This window comes from Zonotrichia albicollis, unplaced genomic scaffold, assembly GCF_047830755.1.
Source record: "Zonotrichia albicollis isolate bZonAlb1 unplaced genomic scaffold, bZonAlb1.hap1 Scaffold_422, whole genome shotgun sequence".
NCBI classification, from domain to species: Eukaryota; Metazoa; Chordata; class Aves; order Passeriformes; family Passerellidae; genus Zonotrichia; species Zonotrichia albicollis.
The window spans coordinates 19,828-37,497 of record NW_027428443.1 but is presented as its reverse complement, the minus strand read 5'-3'; the positions used below and the strand labels follow the sequence as shown (position 1 = coordinate 37,497).

General features: G+C 54.0%; 2 protein-coding genes across 5 annotated transcripts; both read left to right on the top strand.

Annotated features, from left to right (window-relative positions):
* Positions 1–120: 120 nt before the first annotated feature.
* LOC141727958 (serine protease 53-like) lies at positions 121–5,932 on the top strand (the record flags this gene model as incomplete). Its single annotated transcript, XM_074534240.1, has 4 exons — positions 121–132; positions 660–1,030; positions 3,574–3,674; positions 5,276–5,932. Coding segments are annotated over 4 exons (802 nt in total), but the record flags the coding sequence as incomplete, so codon positions are not given.
* Positions 5,933–6,082: 150 nt separating this feature from the next.
* LOC141727959 (uncharacterized) lies at positions 6,083–16,642 on the top strand. 4 transcript variants are annotated; one of them, XM_074534242.1, is made up of 5 exons: positions 6,083–7,051; positions 8,026–8,497; positions 8,585–9,406; positions 12,513–12,680; positions 14,125–16,641. In XM_074534242.1, the coding sequence occupies exons 2-5, from the start codon at positions 8,293–8,295 to the stop codon at positions 16,302–16,304; spliced, it is 3,375 nt and encodes a 1,124-aa protein (XP_074390343.1). In that variant the 5' UTR covers positions 6,083–7,051; positions 8,026–8,292; the 3' UTR covers positions 16,305–16,641. The 4 variants fall into 4 exon arrangements, with proteins under 4 accessions (XP_074390343.1, XP_074390342.1, XP_074390345.1 ...); XM_074534241.1 differs by having other exon boundaries at positions 8,026–9,406; positions 14,125–16,642; XM_074534244.1 differs by lacking the exon at positions 6,083–7,051 and having other exon boundaries at positions 8,211–8,497; positions 8,939–9,406; positions 14,125–16,636.
* The last annotated feature ends 1,028 nt before the right edge of the window (positions 16,643–17,670 follow it).

Genomic DNA, 17,670 nt, shown 5'->3' with positions numbered 1-17,670 from the left:
TTTAATTAATAGTTACTAATATTTATTAGTACTTAATTATGGGAATCAGCCTGATATTAACACAAAATATCAAAAAAAGTGCATCAAAATAACCCAAATTAACCCAAAATTCATCTCCAGATGCTTCCTCGGGTGAGTCATTAGTTAATTAGTCATTAATTAGTGGTAATTAGCATTTATTAGTATTTTATTTATGGTGATTAACCTGATATTAACCCGAAATTTTAAAAAACTGCACCAAAATAACCCAAATTAACCCAAAATTCAATCTCTGGATGCTTGAGTGGGTGCAGTCGTTAGTTAATTAGTCACTAATTAGCGTTAATTAATAGTTACTAATATTTATTAGTACTTATTTATGGGAATTACCTGATATTAACCCGAAATTTTTTAAAAATTGCATCAAATTAACCAAAAATTCATCTCCTCGGGTGAGTCAGTAATTAATTATTAATTAGTGTTAATTAGTAGTTATTAGTATCTATTAATGGGAATTAACCTGATATAAACCCAAAATTTTAAAAAATTCTATCAAAATAACCCAAATTAACCCAAAGTTCACTTCTGGATGCTTAATCAGGTGAGAACCTTTCATTAATTAGTATTAGTTTAAATCAATTATTGGTAATTAATGGTAATTAACCCAAATTTCCCCGCAGGGCTCAGGACCCCGAGGCCTGGGAGGCGGAGCTGTGGGGGGCGGAGCTTGGAGGCCCCGCCCCTTCCCCCTCTGGCCCCTCCCTTTCCCATTCCAACCACTCCCATTATGGCCCTGCCCTTTTAGGCCCCGCCCCCTCCCCGCCAAGCCCCGCCCCCCGCGGGTCCCGCCTCCACCTGCACGGGGCGTTCGCGGGGGCGGGGCCTGAGGGGGCGGGGCCGGACCTGGCGCTGCTGGAGCTCCGCCCCCCGCCCACCTGGGGGCCGCACCTGCGGCCGCTCTGCGCCCCCTACCGGGAGCACCTGGCCACGCCCACCCTGCCGCTGGCCACGCCCACCGCCTACCGGGGCACCTGCTGGGCGCTGCTGCCAGGTGAGGGGGCGGGGCTGGCGTGGGACACGCCCGCAATGGGCATGGGCACACCTGGGCGCACCTGGATCACTTTGGGGCACACCTGGGCACACCTGGGCACACCTGGGCGCACCTGGATCACTTTCTGGCACACCTGGGCACACCTGGGATACACCTGGGCACACCTGGGCACACCTGGATCACTTTCTGGCACACCTGGGCACCCTTGGGCACCTCTGGATCACTATTTGGCACTCCTGGCTCACTTTTGGGCACACCTGGGGCACACCTGAATCACTTTTGGGCACCCCTGGGCACACCTGGGATACACCTGTGCCTACCTGGCTCACTTTGGGGCACACCTGGGAGTACCTGGGCACACCTGGCTCACTATTTGACACCCCTGAATCACTTTTTGGCACCCCTGGGCACACCTGGGGCACACCTGGCTCACTATTTGGCACCCTGGCTCACTTCTGGGCACCCCTGGGCGCACCTGGATCACTTTCTGGCACACCTGGGCACACCTGGCTCACTATTTGGCACCCTGGCTCACTTCTGGGCACCCCTGGGCACACCTGGCTCACTATTTGGCACACCTGGGGAATACCTGGGCACACCTGGCTCACTATTTGGCACCGTGGCTCACTTTTGGGCACACCTGGGCACCCGTGGCTCACTATTTGGCACCCCTGGGGGGGGGGTACCTGGGCACACCTGGCTCACTATTTGGCACACCTGGGGGAATACCTGGGAACACCTAGCTCACTATTTGGCACTTTGGCTCACTATTTGGCACCGTGGCTCACTATTTGGCACACCTGGGGGGTACCTGGGCACCTGTGGCTCACTATTTGGCACTGTGGCTCACTTTTGGGCACACCTGGGCACACCTGGCTCACTATTTGGCCCCCTTGGCTCACTATTTGGCACACCTGGGGCGTACCTGGGCACACCTGGGCACACCTGGCTCACTATTTGGCTCCATTGGCTCACTTTTGACACACCTGGGGGGGTACCTGGGCACCTCTGGCTCACTATTTGGCACCGCGGCTCACTATTTCGCACACCTGTGGGGTACCTGGGCACACCCTGAGCACACTTGGCTCACTATTTGGCACCATTGGTTCACTATTTGGCTCCATTGGCTCACTATTTGGCACACCTGGGGCACACCTGGGCACACCTGGCTCACAATTTGGCACACCTGGGGGGTACCTGGGCACACCTGGCTCACAATTTGGCACACCTGGGGGGGTACCTGGGCACACCTGGCTCACTATTTGGCACCCGTGGCTCACAATTTGGCACCCCTGGGGGGGGTACCTGGGCACACCTGGCTCACTATTTGGCCCCTTTGGCTCACTATTTGGCACACCTGGGGGGTACCTGGCCACCCGTGGCTCACTATTTGGCCCCGTGGCTCACTTTTGGGCACACCTGGGCACACCTGGCTCACTATTTGGCGCCGTGGCTCACTATTTGGCACACCTGGGGCACACCTGGTTCACTCTTTGGCACCATTGGCTCACTATTTGGCACACCTGGGGCACACCTGGTTCACTCTTTGGCACCATTGGCTCACTATTTGGCACACCTGGGGCATACCTGGGGCACACTTGGCTCACTATTTGGCCCCTTGGCTCACTATTTGGCACACCTGGGGGAGTACCTGGGCACCTGTGGCTCACTATTTGGCACCCTTGGCTCACTATTTGGCACACCTGGGGCACACCTGGCTCACTATTTGGCACACCTGAGGGGGGTACCTGGGCACACCTAGCTCACTATTTGGCACCGTGGCTCACTATTTGGCACACCGGGGGCACACCTGGCTCACTATTTGGCAGACCTGGGGGGTACCTGGGCACCCGTGGCTCACTATTTGGCCCCGTGGCTCACTATTTGGCACACCTGGGCACACTCTGGGCCCCTTGGCTCACTATTTGGCACACCTGGGGGGTACCTGGGCACCCGTGGCTCACTATTTGGCCCCGCGGCTCACTATTTGGCACACCTGGGGGTACCTGGGCACACCTGGGGCACACCTGGCTCACTATTTGGCACACCTGGGGGGTACCTGGGGCACACTTGGCTCACTATTTGGCACACCTGGGGCGTACCTGGGCACACCTGGCTCACTATTTGGCACCGTGGCTCACTATTTGGCACACCTGGGGGGGTGCCTGGGCACACCTGGCTCACTATTTGGCCCCCTTGGCTCACTATTTGGCACACCTGGGGCGTACCTGGACACACCTGGGCACACCTGGCTCACTATTTAGCACCATTGGCTCACTATTTGGCACACCTGGGGGGTACGTGGGCACACCTGGCTCACTATTTGGCCCGCGGCTCACAATTTGGCACAACTGGGGCACACCTGGGCACACCTGTGGCACATCTGGCTCACTATTTGGCACCGTGGCTCACTATTTGGCACACCTGGGGGGTACCTGGGCACACCTGGGGCACACCTGGCTCACTATTTGGCACCGTGGCTCACTTTTGGGCACACCTGGCTCACTATTTGGCACCCGCGGCTCACAATTTGGCACCCGCAGACCCCCGGGACCCCGCCCGGCTCCGCCCGGCCCAGGTGGTTCCCGAGCGCTGCCCCCAAAACCCCGAACTGTTCTGCACCAACGGCACCCGCGCGGAGCAGGTGCGGCTTTGGGGCAAAAACCGGGGAGTTTGGGAAAATTGGGGATTTCTGGGAATATTTGGGGGGAAAATTGGGAGAAATATGGGGATTTTTGGAGAGTTTGGGGGGTTTTGGAGGGAGGTTTTGGAGATTCTTGGGGAAGTTTTGGGGATTTGTTTGGGAGGATTTTGGGAAAAAATTTTGGGGGAAATTTGGGAAAATTTGGGGTAAAATTGGGAGAAATATGGGGATTTTTGGGAGAATTTGGGGGATTTTGGAGGGAGGTTTTGGAGATTCTTGGGGAATTTTTGGGGAAGTTTTGGGGATTTGTTTGGGAGGATTTTGGGAAAAAATTTTGGGGGAATTTTGGGAAAATTTGGGGTAAAATTGGGGGGGGGGAAATGGAGGATTTTGGGGGGAAATTCGGGGAAAAACTGAGGGAAATTTGGGGGAATTCTGTGGGAAAATTGAGGGATTTTGGGGGGAAATTTTGGAGGGAAAAATTGGGGGATTTTGGGGGGAATTTTGGGGGCATTTTTGGGTTATATTTGGGTTTATTTTGGGGCGGTTTTTGGGGTATTTCAGGGCTATTTTGGGGTGTTTTTTGGGGGATTTTTGGGTTGATTTTGGGGATATTACAGGGTGGGTTTTGGGGGTATTTTAGGCCCATTTTTGGGGCAATTTTAGGGCATTTTTGGCTGTTTTTGGGGTGGATTTTGGAGTGGTTTTTGTGATATTTCAGGGCGGGTTTGGGGGCTGATTTTGTGGCAATTTTTGGGGTATTTCAGGGTGGTTTTGGGGCCGTTATTGGGGTGATTTTGGGGATCTTTTTGGGGGCCATTTTGGGGCAAGTTTGGGGTTGATTATGGGGTATTTTGGGACCATTTTGGGGTATTTTGGGGCCATTTTTAGGGCAATTTTTGGGGCCATTTTGGGGTATTTTGGGACCATTTTTGGGCAGTTTTGGGGGTTGATTTTGGGGTATTTTGGGACCATTTTTGGGGCTATTTTGGGGCCATTTTTAGGGCAATTTTTGGGGTATTTCAGAGCAGTTTTGGGGCCATTTTTGGGCTATTTTGGGGTATTTTGGGACCATTTTGGGGGCTATTTTGGGGCCATTTTTGGGGCAATTTTTGGGGTGTTTCAGAGCAGTTTTGGGGCCATTATTGGGACCATTTTTGGGGCTAATTTGGGGTATTTTGGGACCATGTTTGAGGCAGTTTTGGGGGGTGATTTTGGGGTATTTTGGGGCCATTTTTAGGGCAATTTTTGGGGTGTTTCAGAGCAGTTTTGGGGCCATTATTTGGGCTATTTTGGGGTATTTTTGGACCTATTTTGGGGCCATTTTTAAGGCAATTTTTGGTGTATTTCAGAGCAGTTTTGGGGCCATTATTGGGACCATTTTTGGGGCTAATTTGGGGTATTTTGGGACCTATTTTGGGGCTATTTTGGGACCATTTTTGGGGCTATCTTGGGGTATTTTGGGACCATTTTTGGGGCTATTTTTAGGCAATTTTTGGGGTATTTCAGAGCAGTTTTTGGTGCGTCTCGGTTGATTTTTTTTCCCATTTCATGACCCAAAATAACCGGATTTTTTTTGCCCCCCCCCCCCCCCGTTACAGGAGGAATTTTTGGGGTCCCCCCTGGCCTGCGAGGAGCGGGGCCTGTGGTTCCTGGTGGGCGTGGCCGCCCCCCGGAAGGGGCGGGGCCCGCCCGCGTTCACGTGGGTGCCGCCCCAGGAGCGCTGGATCGCGGGGGTCGCCAGGGGGGGGGTCCTGTTCGCAGAGCCCCCCCGGACCCCCGGGACGAGGAGCGGGAGGAGCGCGAGGGGGACCCCGAAATTGGGGGGGGGGACCCCGAAAATTGGGGGGACCCCGAAAATTGGGGAGACCCCGAAATGGGCGAAAATCCCGAATTTGGGGGGGGCTGGGGGCGCCTGAACGGGTCGGGAAGCGCCGGAAATTGGGGGAACCCCGTGACGTCACCAGAGCCCGAACATCCGGGGATCCCCGGGGATTTGGGGAACCCCGTGACGTCACCAGAGCCCGAAAATCCGGGGATCCCCGGGGATTTGGGGAACCCCGTGACGTCACCAAACCCCGAAATTTTGGGGACCCCCAGACCCTCAGAAAACCCCGAAAATTTGGGGATCCCCCCCGAAAATTGGGGCGACCCCGAGGCTTGGGCTGAGCCCGAACCCCCCCGAGACCCCGAAATTGGGGGGGAGAACCCCTAAAAAATAAATTTGGGGTTTTTTGGGGGGATTTGGGGGTTTTGGGGTTTTTCGGGGTCATTTTTTGGGGGTTTTGCGGGGATTTGGGATTTTTTTGGGGGTTTTGGGGTTTTTTTGGGGTTTTTTTTGTTTGTTTGTTTTTGAGGGGATTTTTTGGGGGATTTTTTTGGGTTTTTTTGGGTTCTTTTTTTTTTGGGTTTTTGGGCAATAAATGGTGGTGGATCTGCAGAAACCCCGACTCGGGTTTGGGTTTTATTTTTGGGGCGGATCCCCTAAAAAAATTTGGGGTGGATTTGGCCAAAAATGGAATTTTGGGGTTCTCCTACCCCAGACACCGAAAAAAGCCCAATCTGGCCCAAATTTAATCCTTGGGAGGGGCCGAAAAAATCTAAAATCCACCTGAAAACCCCAAACTTCCTCAAAAAATTAAAAATCCTCCCAAAAAACGAAAAATTCACCCAAAAAAATGCAGAATGCGCCGAAAACTGAAATTCCCCCCCAAAAACCCCCAAATTTCCCAAAGAACATCCAAACTCTGCCCAAAAAAGTCAAATCCCCCCAGAAAACCCCAAAATCTCGCTTTAAAAAACCCCAGAATGCCCCAACGATCAAAAAAAAGCCCAAAGCCGCCCCAAAATCCCCCAAAGATTCCAAAATTTCCCCCCCAAAAAAACCCAAAAAATACAAATCCCCCAAACATACCAAAAACCCCAAAACCCCCCGAATCTCCCCAAAAAAACCCCCAAACGTTCCGAAACGAGAATAAAAACCCAAAAAAATCTCAAACTCCCCGCAAAAGACTGCAAAGCTTCCCCGAAAATCAAAACACAAAACAAAAAGCCCCAAAAAATCCAAAAATTCCCCCAAATCCCCTCCCCCCCCCCCACCCCCTTTTGTGGCGCTCCGAACCCGGAAGCGCCTTGGCCACGCCCCCTTTTCCCATCTTCTCCCTCTGCAGCCAATCAGGGCTTCCCCCTGGTCCTGGCTCGGCCAATCCAAACCGAGCTCTTCCCGGAAGCCCCGCCTTTAGCTCTGCGTTAATGCAGCCAATCAGCCGCTCCCTAGGGTTCCGGCTCAGCCAATCAGCGCCGGTCCCTCCCCGGAAGTCCCCCCCTCTCCGGAAGCCCCGCCCCCAGCCCGGTCCTAGCGCCGCCGCCGCTCCCAGGTGAGGATCGGGGACCCCTCCCCCACCCTGGACCCCCCAAAAATGAACCCGGGGGGGACCCCGAGCCCCTCCCCCACCCCTGGGCCCCGCCCCCAACGCCCCCTGAAAATTGGGGAAAAAACGGGAAAAAAATGAAAGAGAAAAAAACGGGGAAAAAACGGCGAAAAAATGGGGAAAAAAATGGGAAATTTCAACCCCTCCCCAACCCGGAATTGAGAAAATTTTAACCCCAAAAAAAAATTTGGGATTCCCCGGCCCCTCCCCCACCGCCCCCCAAAAAAAAAACCCCGAAAAACCAAAAAATAAAGCAAAAAAATACCACGAAATATTAACAAAAAAATTCGGGGGAAAAAAAGGGAATTTCCCGCCCATCCCCCACCCTAAAAATTCCCCCAAAATTTGGGATCGCGGCCCCTCCCCCACGCCCCCCAAAAAATGCCGTAAATAACCCAAGAAAAAAATAAATTTAAAAAAACCCACAAAAATTCTTCCAAAAATTCGGGACAAAAGGGAATTTCCCACCCCTAAAAAACCCCTCAAGAACTCCCAAAATTCCCCAAAATTTCCAGCAAAGTTTGGGATCCTGGCCCCTCCCCCACCCCCTCAAAAAAACCCCAAACGCCCCCAAAAAATTCCCCCAAAATTCCTAAAAATTCCTCCCCAAAAAATCCCCAAGAAATTCCCAAAATCGGGAATTTCCCGCCCCTCTCCCACAGCTAAAAAAAACCCCTCCAGAATTCCCAAAATTCCCCCAAAATTTGGGACCCTGTTCCCTCCCCCACCCCTCAAAAAAAAAACCCCAAACCCCTCAAAAAATTCCCCCAAAAATTAAAAAAAAAAAAAAAATTAAAAAAAGATCCCCCCAAGAACTCCCGAAAAATTCCCCAAAAATTGCCCTAAAAATTCCCAAATTTCCCTCCCAAAATTGGGAAGTTTTTGCCCCTCCCCCCTCACCGGTTCCTGTCCCCCCGCAGTTCCCATCATGCACTGCGAGGCTCCGCCCCCTTCCTGACATCACCTGGAGGCTCCGCCCACTTATTGAACTCGCCTCGAGGCTCCGCCCACTCCGGAGGTCACTTTGAGTCTCTGCCTACTCCTGGAAGCTCCGCCCACTCCTGGAAGCTCCGCCCACATATTTAACATACGTGGAGGCTCCTCCCACTTCACTCTAAGATCACCTGGAGGCTCCGCCCACTCCTGCAGACTCCACCCCCTTCTCGACCTCACCTGGAGTCGCCGCCATGTCTGGCCCAGCCACACCCTGTGACGTCATCGCTTCGCCTGGTGACGTCACCGCCTCCTCAGACTGCGCCCACGATGCCCCTGATGACGTCATCGCCACCTTGAGCGCACCTGGACACGCCCCTGCCCCTCCTGATGACGTCACTTCCCCCTCCAACCCTTCCCATGATGCACCTGGAGGTGCCGGCTCCGCCTGGAGCGCACCTGCTGATGACGTCACCGCCGCCTCAAACCCCGCCCACAACTCACCTGGTGACATCACCGCTGCCTCAAACCCCGCCCGCAACTCACCTGGTGACGTCACCGCCGCCTCAAACCCCGCCCACAACTCACCTGGTGACATCACCGCCGCCTCCAACCCCGCCCACAGCTCACCTGCTGACGTCACCGCTGCCTCAAACCCCGCCCACAACTCACCTGGTGACGTCAGCGCCCCCTCGACCAGACCTGGACCCAGCTTGGACTCGCCCGGTGACGTCACCGCCGCCTCAAACCCCGCCCACAGCTCACCCGGTGACGTCACCGCCGCCTCCAACCCCGCCCACAACTCACCTGGTGACGTCAGCGCCCCCTCGACCAGACCTGGAGCCAGCTTGGACTCGCCCGGTGACGTCACCGCCGCCTCAAACCCCGCCCACAGCTCACCTGGTGACGTCACTGCTGCCTCAAACCCCGCCCACAGCTCACCTGGTGACGTCACCGCCGCCTCCAACCCCGCCCACAGCTCACTTGGTGACGTCACCGCCCCCTTGACCAGACCTGGAGCCAGCTTGGACGCGCCCGGCGACGTCACCGCCCCCTCCGACCCCACCCGGGACGCGCCCGGTGACGTCACGGCGGCCCCCGGCCCCGCCCCCCGCGCGGCCCCGCCCTTGGCGTGCCCCAGCTGCCCGCGCGCGTTCCCCTCCCCCGCCCGGCTGGCCGTGCACCTGCGCTCGCACACCGGGGAGCGGCCGCTGGCCTGCCCGCAGTGCCCCAAGGCCTTCGCCGACCCCGCCGTGTTCCGCAAGCACCTGCGCGCCCACGCGGGGCTGCGGCCGCACACCTGTGCAACCTGCCCCAAGGCCTACGCCGAGCGCAAGGACCTGCGCAACCACCTGAGGGCTCACACAGGTGAGTGTGATACCTGGGGTACAGCTGGGTACAGCTGGGTACACCTGAGATACACCTGAGACAGGTTAGATACACCTGAGATACACCTGGGCACACCTGGGCACACCTGCGGCTCCTGCCCCAAGGCCTACGCCGAGCGCAAGGACCTGCGCAACCACCTGAGGGCTCATACAGGTGAGTGTGATACCTGGGGTACACCTGGGATAGGTTACACACACCTGGGATACACCTGGGATACACCTGGGCACACCTGGGATACACCTGAGACAGGTTAGATACACCTGGGATAGGTTACACACACCTGGGCACACCTGCGGCACCTGCCCCAAGGCCTACGCCGAGCGCAAGGACCTGCGCAACCACCTGAGGGCCCACACAGGTGAGTGTGATACCTGGGATACACCTGGGGTACACCTGGGATACAGCTGGGATACAGCTGAGACAGGTTAGATACACCTGGGATACACCTGGGATAGGTTACACACACCTGGGATAGGTTACACACACCTGGGATACACCTGGGATAGGTTACACACACCTGGGCACACCTGGGATAGGTTACACACACCTGGGATAGGTTACACACACCTGGGCACACCTGTGGATCCTGCCCCAAGGCCTACACCGAGCGCAAGGACCTGCGCAACCACCTGAGGGCGCACACAGGTGAGTGTGATACCTGGGGTACAGCTGGGCACACCTGGGGTACAGCTGGGATACACCTGAGACAGGTTAGATACACCTGGGGTACACCTGGGATACACCTGGGTACACCTGGGCACACCTGCAGCTCCTGCCCCAAGGCCTACGCCGAGCGCAAGGACCTGCGCAACCACCTGAGGGCGCATACAGGTGAGTGTGGGACACCTGAGACAGGTTAGATACAGCTAGGATAGGTTACACACACCTGGGATACACCTGGGATACACCTGGGCACACCTGGGGTACAGCTGGGATAGGTTAGATACACCTGGGATAGGTTACACACACCTGGGCACACCTGCAGCTCCTGCCCCAAGGCCTACGCCGAGCGCAAGGACCTGCGCAACCACCTGAGGGCGCATACGGGTGAGTGTGATACACCTGGGATAGGTTAGATACACCTGGGGTACACCTGGGTACACCTGGGATACACCTGGGCACACCTGTGCAACCTGCCCCAAGGCCTACGCCGAGTGCAAGGACCTGCGCAACCACCTGAGGGCGCACACAGGTGAGTGTGATACACCTGAGACAGGTTAGATACACCTGGGATAGGTTACACACACCTGGGATACACCTGGGATAGGTTACACACACCTGGGCACACCTGCGGCTCCTGCCCCAAGGCCTACGCCGAGCGCAAGGACCTGCGCAACCACCTGAGGGCGCACACAGGTGAGTGTGATACACCTGGGATACACCTGAGATACACCTAGGGGGGTAAAAACACACCTGGGGTACACCTGGGATAGGTTACACACACCTGGGATAGGTTACACACACCTGGGATACACCTGGGATACACCTGAGATAGGTTAGATACACCTGAGATAGGTTACACACACCTGGGATACACCTGGGATACACCTGAGATAGGTTACACACACCTGGGATAGGTTACACACACCTGGGATAGGTTACACACACCTGGGATAGGTTACACACACCTGGGCACACCTGCGGCTCCTGCCCCAAGGCCTACGCCGAGCGCAAGGACCTGCGCAACCACCTGAGGGCGCACACAGGTGAGTGTGATACCTGGGATAGGTTAGATACACCTGGGATAGGTTAGATACACCTGGGATACACCTGGGCACACCTGGGGTACAGCTGGGATAGGTTACACACACCTGGGATACACCTGGGATAGGTTAGATACACCTGGGATACACCTGGGCACACCTGGGGTACAGCTGGGATAGGTTACACACACCTGGGATACACCTGGGATAGGTTACACACACCTGGGCACACCTGTGCAACCTGCCCCAAGGCCTACGCCGAGCGCAAGGACCTGCGCAACCACCTGAGGGCACATACAGGTGAGTGTGATACACCTGGGTACACCTGGGTACACCTGGGATACACCTGGGTACAGCTGGGATAGGTTACACACACCTGGGATAGGTTACACACACCTGGGATAGGTTACACACACCTGGGCACACCTGCGGCACCTGCCCCAAGGCCTACGCCGAGCGCAAGGACCTGCGCAACCACCTGAGGGCTCACACGGGTGAGTGTGATACACCTGGGTACAGATGGGTACACCTGGGGTACAGCTGAGCAGGAGGGGACACACCTGAGGATATGGAGACACACCTGGGACACACCTGAGGATGTGGGGACACACCTGGGACACACCTTAGGTTATGGGGACACACCTGGGGGGAAAGAGGACACACCTGGGACACACCTGGCTGTATGGAGACACACCTGGGGCACACCTGGGGGTGATGAGGACACACCTGGGACACACCTGAGCAGGAGGGGACACACCTGAGGATGTGGGGACACACCTGGGACACACCTTAGGTTATGGGGACACACCTGGAACACACCTGTGTGTATGGAGACACACCTGGGGCACACCCGTGACACACCTGGGTGTATGGAAACACACCTGGGGCACACCTGTGACACACCTGGGTGTATGGAAACACACCTGTGACACACCCGTGACACACCTGGGTGTATGGAGACACACCTGGGGCACACCTGGGGGGATGAGGACACACCTGGGACACACCTGTGTGTATGGAGACACACCTGGGGCACACCTGTGTGTATGGAAACACACCTGGGACACACCTGGGGGGATGAGGACACACCTGGGACACACCTGTGTGTATGGAGACACACCTGGGGCACACCTGTGTGTATGGAAACACACCTGGGACACACCTGGGGGGGTGAGGACACACCTGGGACACACCTGTGTGTATGGAAACACACCTGGGGCACACCTGTGCCACACCTGGGGCACACCTGTGACACACCTGGGGCACAGCTGGGTGTATGGAGACACACCTGGGGCACACCTGGGTGTATGGAGACACACCTGGGGCACACCTGTGACACACCTGGGACACACCTGTGCCACACCTGTGCCCGTGTCCCGCAGGTGAGCGCCCGTACCTGTGCGCCGAGTGCGGGAAGAGCTTCGGCCGCTCCTCGTCGCTCTCGTGCCACCAGCGCATCCACGCCGCCGCCAAGCCCTTCCCGTGCCGCACCTGCGGCAAGGCCTTCACCCAGCTCTCGTCCTACCAGAGCCACCAGAGGGTCCACACAGGTGAGGCACCCACAGGTGAACTTCGGGGAATTTTTGGGAATTTTTGGGGATTTTTTGTGATTTTTAAATGATTTTTTGTGATTTTTTTATGATTTTTTGCTGATGTTTTGAGGTACTTTTGGATATTTTTAGGGGTGGTCGCACAGGTGAGTTCTGGGAATTTTGTTTGGATTTTTTTGGGATTTTTTGAGTATATTTGAGGTATTTCGGGGCCTTCACCCAGCTCTCGTCCTACCAGAGCCACCAGAGGGTCTACACAGGTGAGGCACCCACAGGTGAACTTCGGGGAATTTTTGGGAATTTTTGGGGATTTTTTGAGAATTTTTTGGGGATTTTTTGAGAATTTTTAATGATTTTTTAATGATTTTTTGTGATTTTTTGTGAATTTTTTATGATTTTTTGCTGATTTTTTTTGAGGTACTTTTGGATATTTTTAGGGGTGGTCACACGGGTGAGGTCATACAGGTGAGTTGGCAATTTTGGGGAATTTTTGGGGATTTTTTTTGAGAATTTTTTGTGATTTTTTAATGATTTTTTTTGGCATTTTTTATGATTTTTTGCTGATTTTTTTTTTGAGGTTCTTTTGGATATTTTTAGGGGTGGTCGCACAGGTGAGTTCTGGGAATTTTGGGGAATATTTTGGGAATGTTTTTTGGAACTTTTAGGGATATTTTTTGGAATATTTTTAGCGACCTCTTAGGGATTTTTTTGGAATACTTTTAGCAACTTTTTAGGGATATTTTTTAGAATTTTTTTAGAAATTTTTGGGGATATTTTTTGGAATATTTTTAGGAACTTTTTTGGCTTTTTTTTTTTTAATATTTTTAAGGACTTTTTGGGATTTTTTTTACAATATTTTTAGGAACTTTTTGGGATATTCTTTGGAATATTTTTAGGAATATCTATAGGAATTTTTGCGGATATTTTTTGGAGTATTTTTAGGAACTTTTTGGGATATTTTTTGAAATATTTTTTTGGAACTGTTTGGGGATATTTTCTGGAGTATTTTTGGGAATTTTTGGGGTACTCTTTGGAATATTTTTAGGAATATTTTTAGGAAATTTTGCAGATATTTTTTGGAGTATTTTTAGGAACTTTTTGGGATATTTTCTGGAGTATTTTTGGGAATTTTTGGGGATATTTTTGGGAGTATTTTTTTGGAACTATTTGTTTGGGAATATTTTCTGGAGTATTTTTGGGAATTTTTGGGGATATTTTCTGGAGTATTTTTAGGAACTTTTTGGGATATTTTCTGAAATATTTTTTTGGAACTGTTTGGGGATATTTTCTGGAGTATTTTTAGGAATTTTTGGGGTTATTTTTAGGGACATTTTTAGGGATCATTTCAGGAACTTTTCGGCCATTGTTTTTAGAATTCCAACGTATATTTTTACGAATTTTCTTGGCACACTCTTCCCCTTTCCCCCTCCCACCCCCCCCGCAGGTGAGCGGCCGTACCTGTGCCCGCAGTGCGGCCGCACCTTCGGCGACCCCTCGAGCTTCCGGCGGCACCAGCGCGCGCACCAGGGCGTGAAGCCGTACGGCTGCGGCGACTGCGGCAAGGCCTTCCGGCAGCCGGCCGACCTGGCCGTGCACCGGCGCACGCACACCGGCGAGCGGCCCTGGCGCTGCGGCGACTGCGGCAAGGCCTTCGTGGCCTCCTGGGACCTCAAGCGGCACCGCCTGACGCACTCGGCCGAGCGGCCCTGGCGCTGCGGCGACTGCGGGAAAGGGTTCGGCGAGAGGGCGGCGCTGGGCAAGCACCGGCGCACGCACTCCGGGGAGCGGCCGTTCGCCTGCGGGCGCTGCGGGAAGGGATTCGGCGGCGTCTCGGGGCTCCGGAAGCACGAGAGGACGCACGGCAGGGAGGAGGGGGGCGGGGCCGAGGGGGGCAATATGGCTGACGCCAGTATGGCGGGTGGTGCGGGGAGCAGTATGGCCGGCAGCGCAAATATGGCCGGCATTGGGGGAGACAATATGGCTGCCAGCACAAATATGGCCACCATTGGGGGAAACAATATGGCTTGCACCAATATGGCGGGTGGAGCGGGGAGCAATATGGCCACCGTTGGGAGAAACAATATGGCTGACACCAATATGGCGGGTGGTGCGGGGAGCAATATGGCCGCCGTTGGGAGAAACAATATGGCTGACACCAATATGGCGGGTGGTGCGGGGAGCAATATGGCCACTGTTGGGGGAAACAATATGGCTGACAACAATATGGCGGGTGGAGCGGGGAGCAATATGGCCGCCGGCGCAAATATGGCCGCCGTTGGGGGAAACAATATGGCTGACGCCAGTATGGCGGGTGGTACGGGGAGCAATATGGCTGCCGTTGGGGGAAACAATATGGCTGGCAGCAATATGGCGGGTGGAGCGGGGAGCAATATGGCCGCTGGCGCAAATATGGCTGCCGTTGGGGGAAACAATATGGCTGACGCCAGTATGGCGGGTGGTGCGGGGAGCAATATGGCTGCCGGCGCAAATATGGCTGCCGTTGGGGGAAACAATATGGCTGACACCAATATGGCGGGTGGAGCGGGGAGCAATATGGCTGGCATTGGGGGAAACAATATGGCTGACAACAATATGGCGGGTGGTGCGGGGAGCAATATGGCCGCCGGTGCAAATATGGCTGCCATTGGGGGAAACAATATGGCTGACAGCAATATGGCGGGTGGTGCAGGGAGCAATATGGCCACCGTTGGGGGAAACAATATGGCTGACACCAATATGGCGGGTGGTGCGGGGAGCAATATGGCTGCCGGCACAAATATGGCCGCCGGCACAAATATGGCCACGGTTGGTGGGAGCAATATGGCCACCAGCAACAATATGGCTGCCAGAACAAATATGGCTGCCATTGGGGGAAACAATATGGCTGGCACCAATATGGCTGCCATTGGGGGGAGCAATATGGCTGATGGTAACATGGCAGGTGTTGGGGGGAGCAATATGGCTGCCGGCACAAATACGGCTGCCATTGAGAAAAACAATATGGCCGGTCCCAATATGGCCACTGTTGGGGGGAGCAATATGGCCGCCAGCACTAATATGGCTGCCGTTGGGCAAAAAAATATGGCTGGCACCAATATGACGGCTGTGGGGGGAAACAATATGGCTGCCAGCAACAATATGGCTGCCAGCAACAGTATGGCTGCCATTGGGGGAAACAATATGGCTGCCATTAGGGAAAACAATATGGCCGACACCAATATGGCGGCCATTGAGGGGAGCAATATGGCTGCCAGCACCAATATGGGTGCCGGTAACAATATGGCTGCAGTTGGGGGGAGCAATATGGCTGACACCAATATGGCCGCCATTGGGGGAAATGTGGTTGCCATTGGAGGAAACAATATGGCCGACACCAATATGGCCGCCACTGGGGAGAACAAAATGGCCGATGCAATTCTGGCCGCCACAAACATGGCCGCCATGTTGGAAAACAAAATGGCCGACACCAACATGGCTGCCAAATCCAACACGGCCACTGGATCCAAGATGGCGTCGGGGCCCCGCCCCTTTTCTTGTCCTGTATGTGGGCGGGGCTTCGCCTCGGGGGCGGGGCTAAGGCGGCACCAACGACGTCACAGCCCCGCCCCCTCCAGCACCATGTAGGCCCCGCCCCCAGTATAGGGTGGGCGGGGTTTGTTTGGGAGGTGGGCGGGATTAATGCAAATGGGGATGTGTTTGTGGGCGTGGTCGGTGTTGGCCACGCCCCCTGGGTGGGGTCAATAAACGCTGAGTCAGCAATGGTGGGTGTGAATGAATTGATGGGGAGGGGAGGGACCCAAAATTGCCTAAAATAGCCCCAAAAATTCCCCCAAAAATCCCTGAAATATCCCAAAAACTCCCTCACCTTTCAAAATACTGAAAAAACTCCCGAAATCCTGAAAATTCTCTAAAATTGTATAAAAATACCCCAAAAATATGAATAAAATTTACAAAAATCCCCAAAATTCTCCTTGGGTCCTCCCAAAATTCCCCCAACCCCCCCAAAAATCCCCGAAATTTCCACCAAAATTCCCCCAAAAAAATCCCAAATTCCCCCAAAAATTCCCCCCAAAATTCCCCCAAAAAATCCTGGGAAAATTTATACGGGAGGGCGTGGCTATGCAAATGAGCACCATTAGCACAAATATTTTTATTGGGGGCGTGGTTATTCAAATCAGCATCTTTAGCACCACTATCTCGTTTTAGGGAGGGGCGTGGCCATGCAAATAATCTCCTTTAACGCCTATATATTGATTCCAAAGGAGGCGTGGCTATGCAAATAATCTCTTTTAATACTAATATATCCTTTTTAAATGCAGGTGTGGCTATGCAAATAAGCACCATTAACACCAATGTAACACTTAAAGATGGGCGTGGCTATGCAAAAATTCTCCATTCACACTAATATTGATTCTAAGGGGAGGCGTGTCTATGCAAATCAGCTCCATTTAACATTAACACAAATAAATAATTTCTGAAGGAAGGCGTGGCTATGCAAATCCGCTTTTTCATCGCTAATTACAGTTTCTAAAGGGAGGCGTGGCTATCTAAACAATCTTTTAACACCAATATATAGTTTCTAAAGGGAGGCGTGGTTATGCAAATACTCTCCATTTTTACCAATACATCGCTTTTAAACATAGGCGTGGCTATTCAAATCAGCCCTATTGCAACCAATACACCGTTCCTACGTGGGGGCGCGGCTATGCAAATCGCTGCTTTACCCACACGCCCCGCGACGCGCCGCACCGGAAGTAGAACAGCCGTGAGGGCAGGAAGAAGGCGGAAGTGCCGCCACAAAATGGCGGCTCCCCTTCTGCGGGTCCCGGGGCTGCTCCCGCCGCTCCGGGCCCCTCTGCGGGGCTGTCCCGGTCCGTGCCAGTGCTCGGGGAGGCCGGGAGGGGCGTGGCCATGCAAATCAGCTCATTATACACTAATTAATGCGTTTCTAAAGGGTGCCCGGTTTTGCAAAGGGGCGCCGTTAACGCGA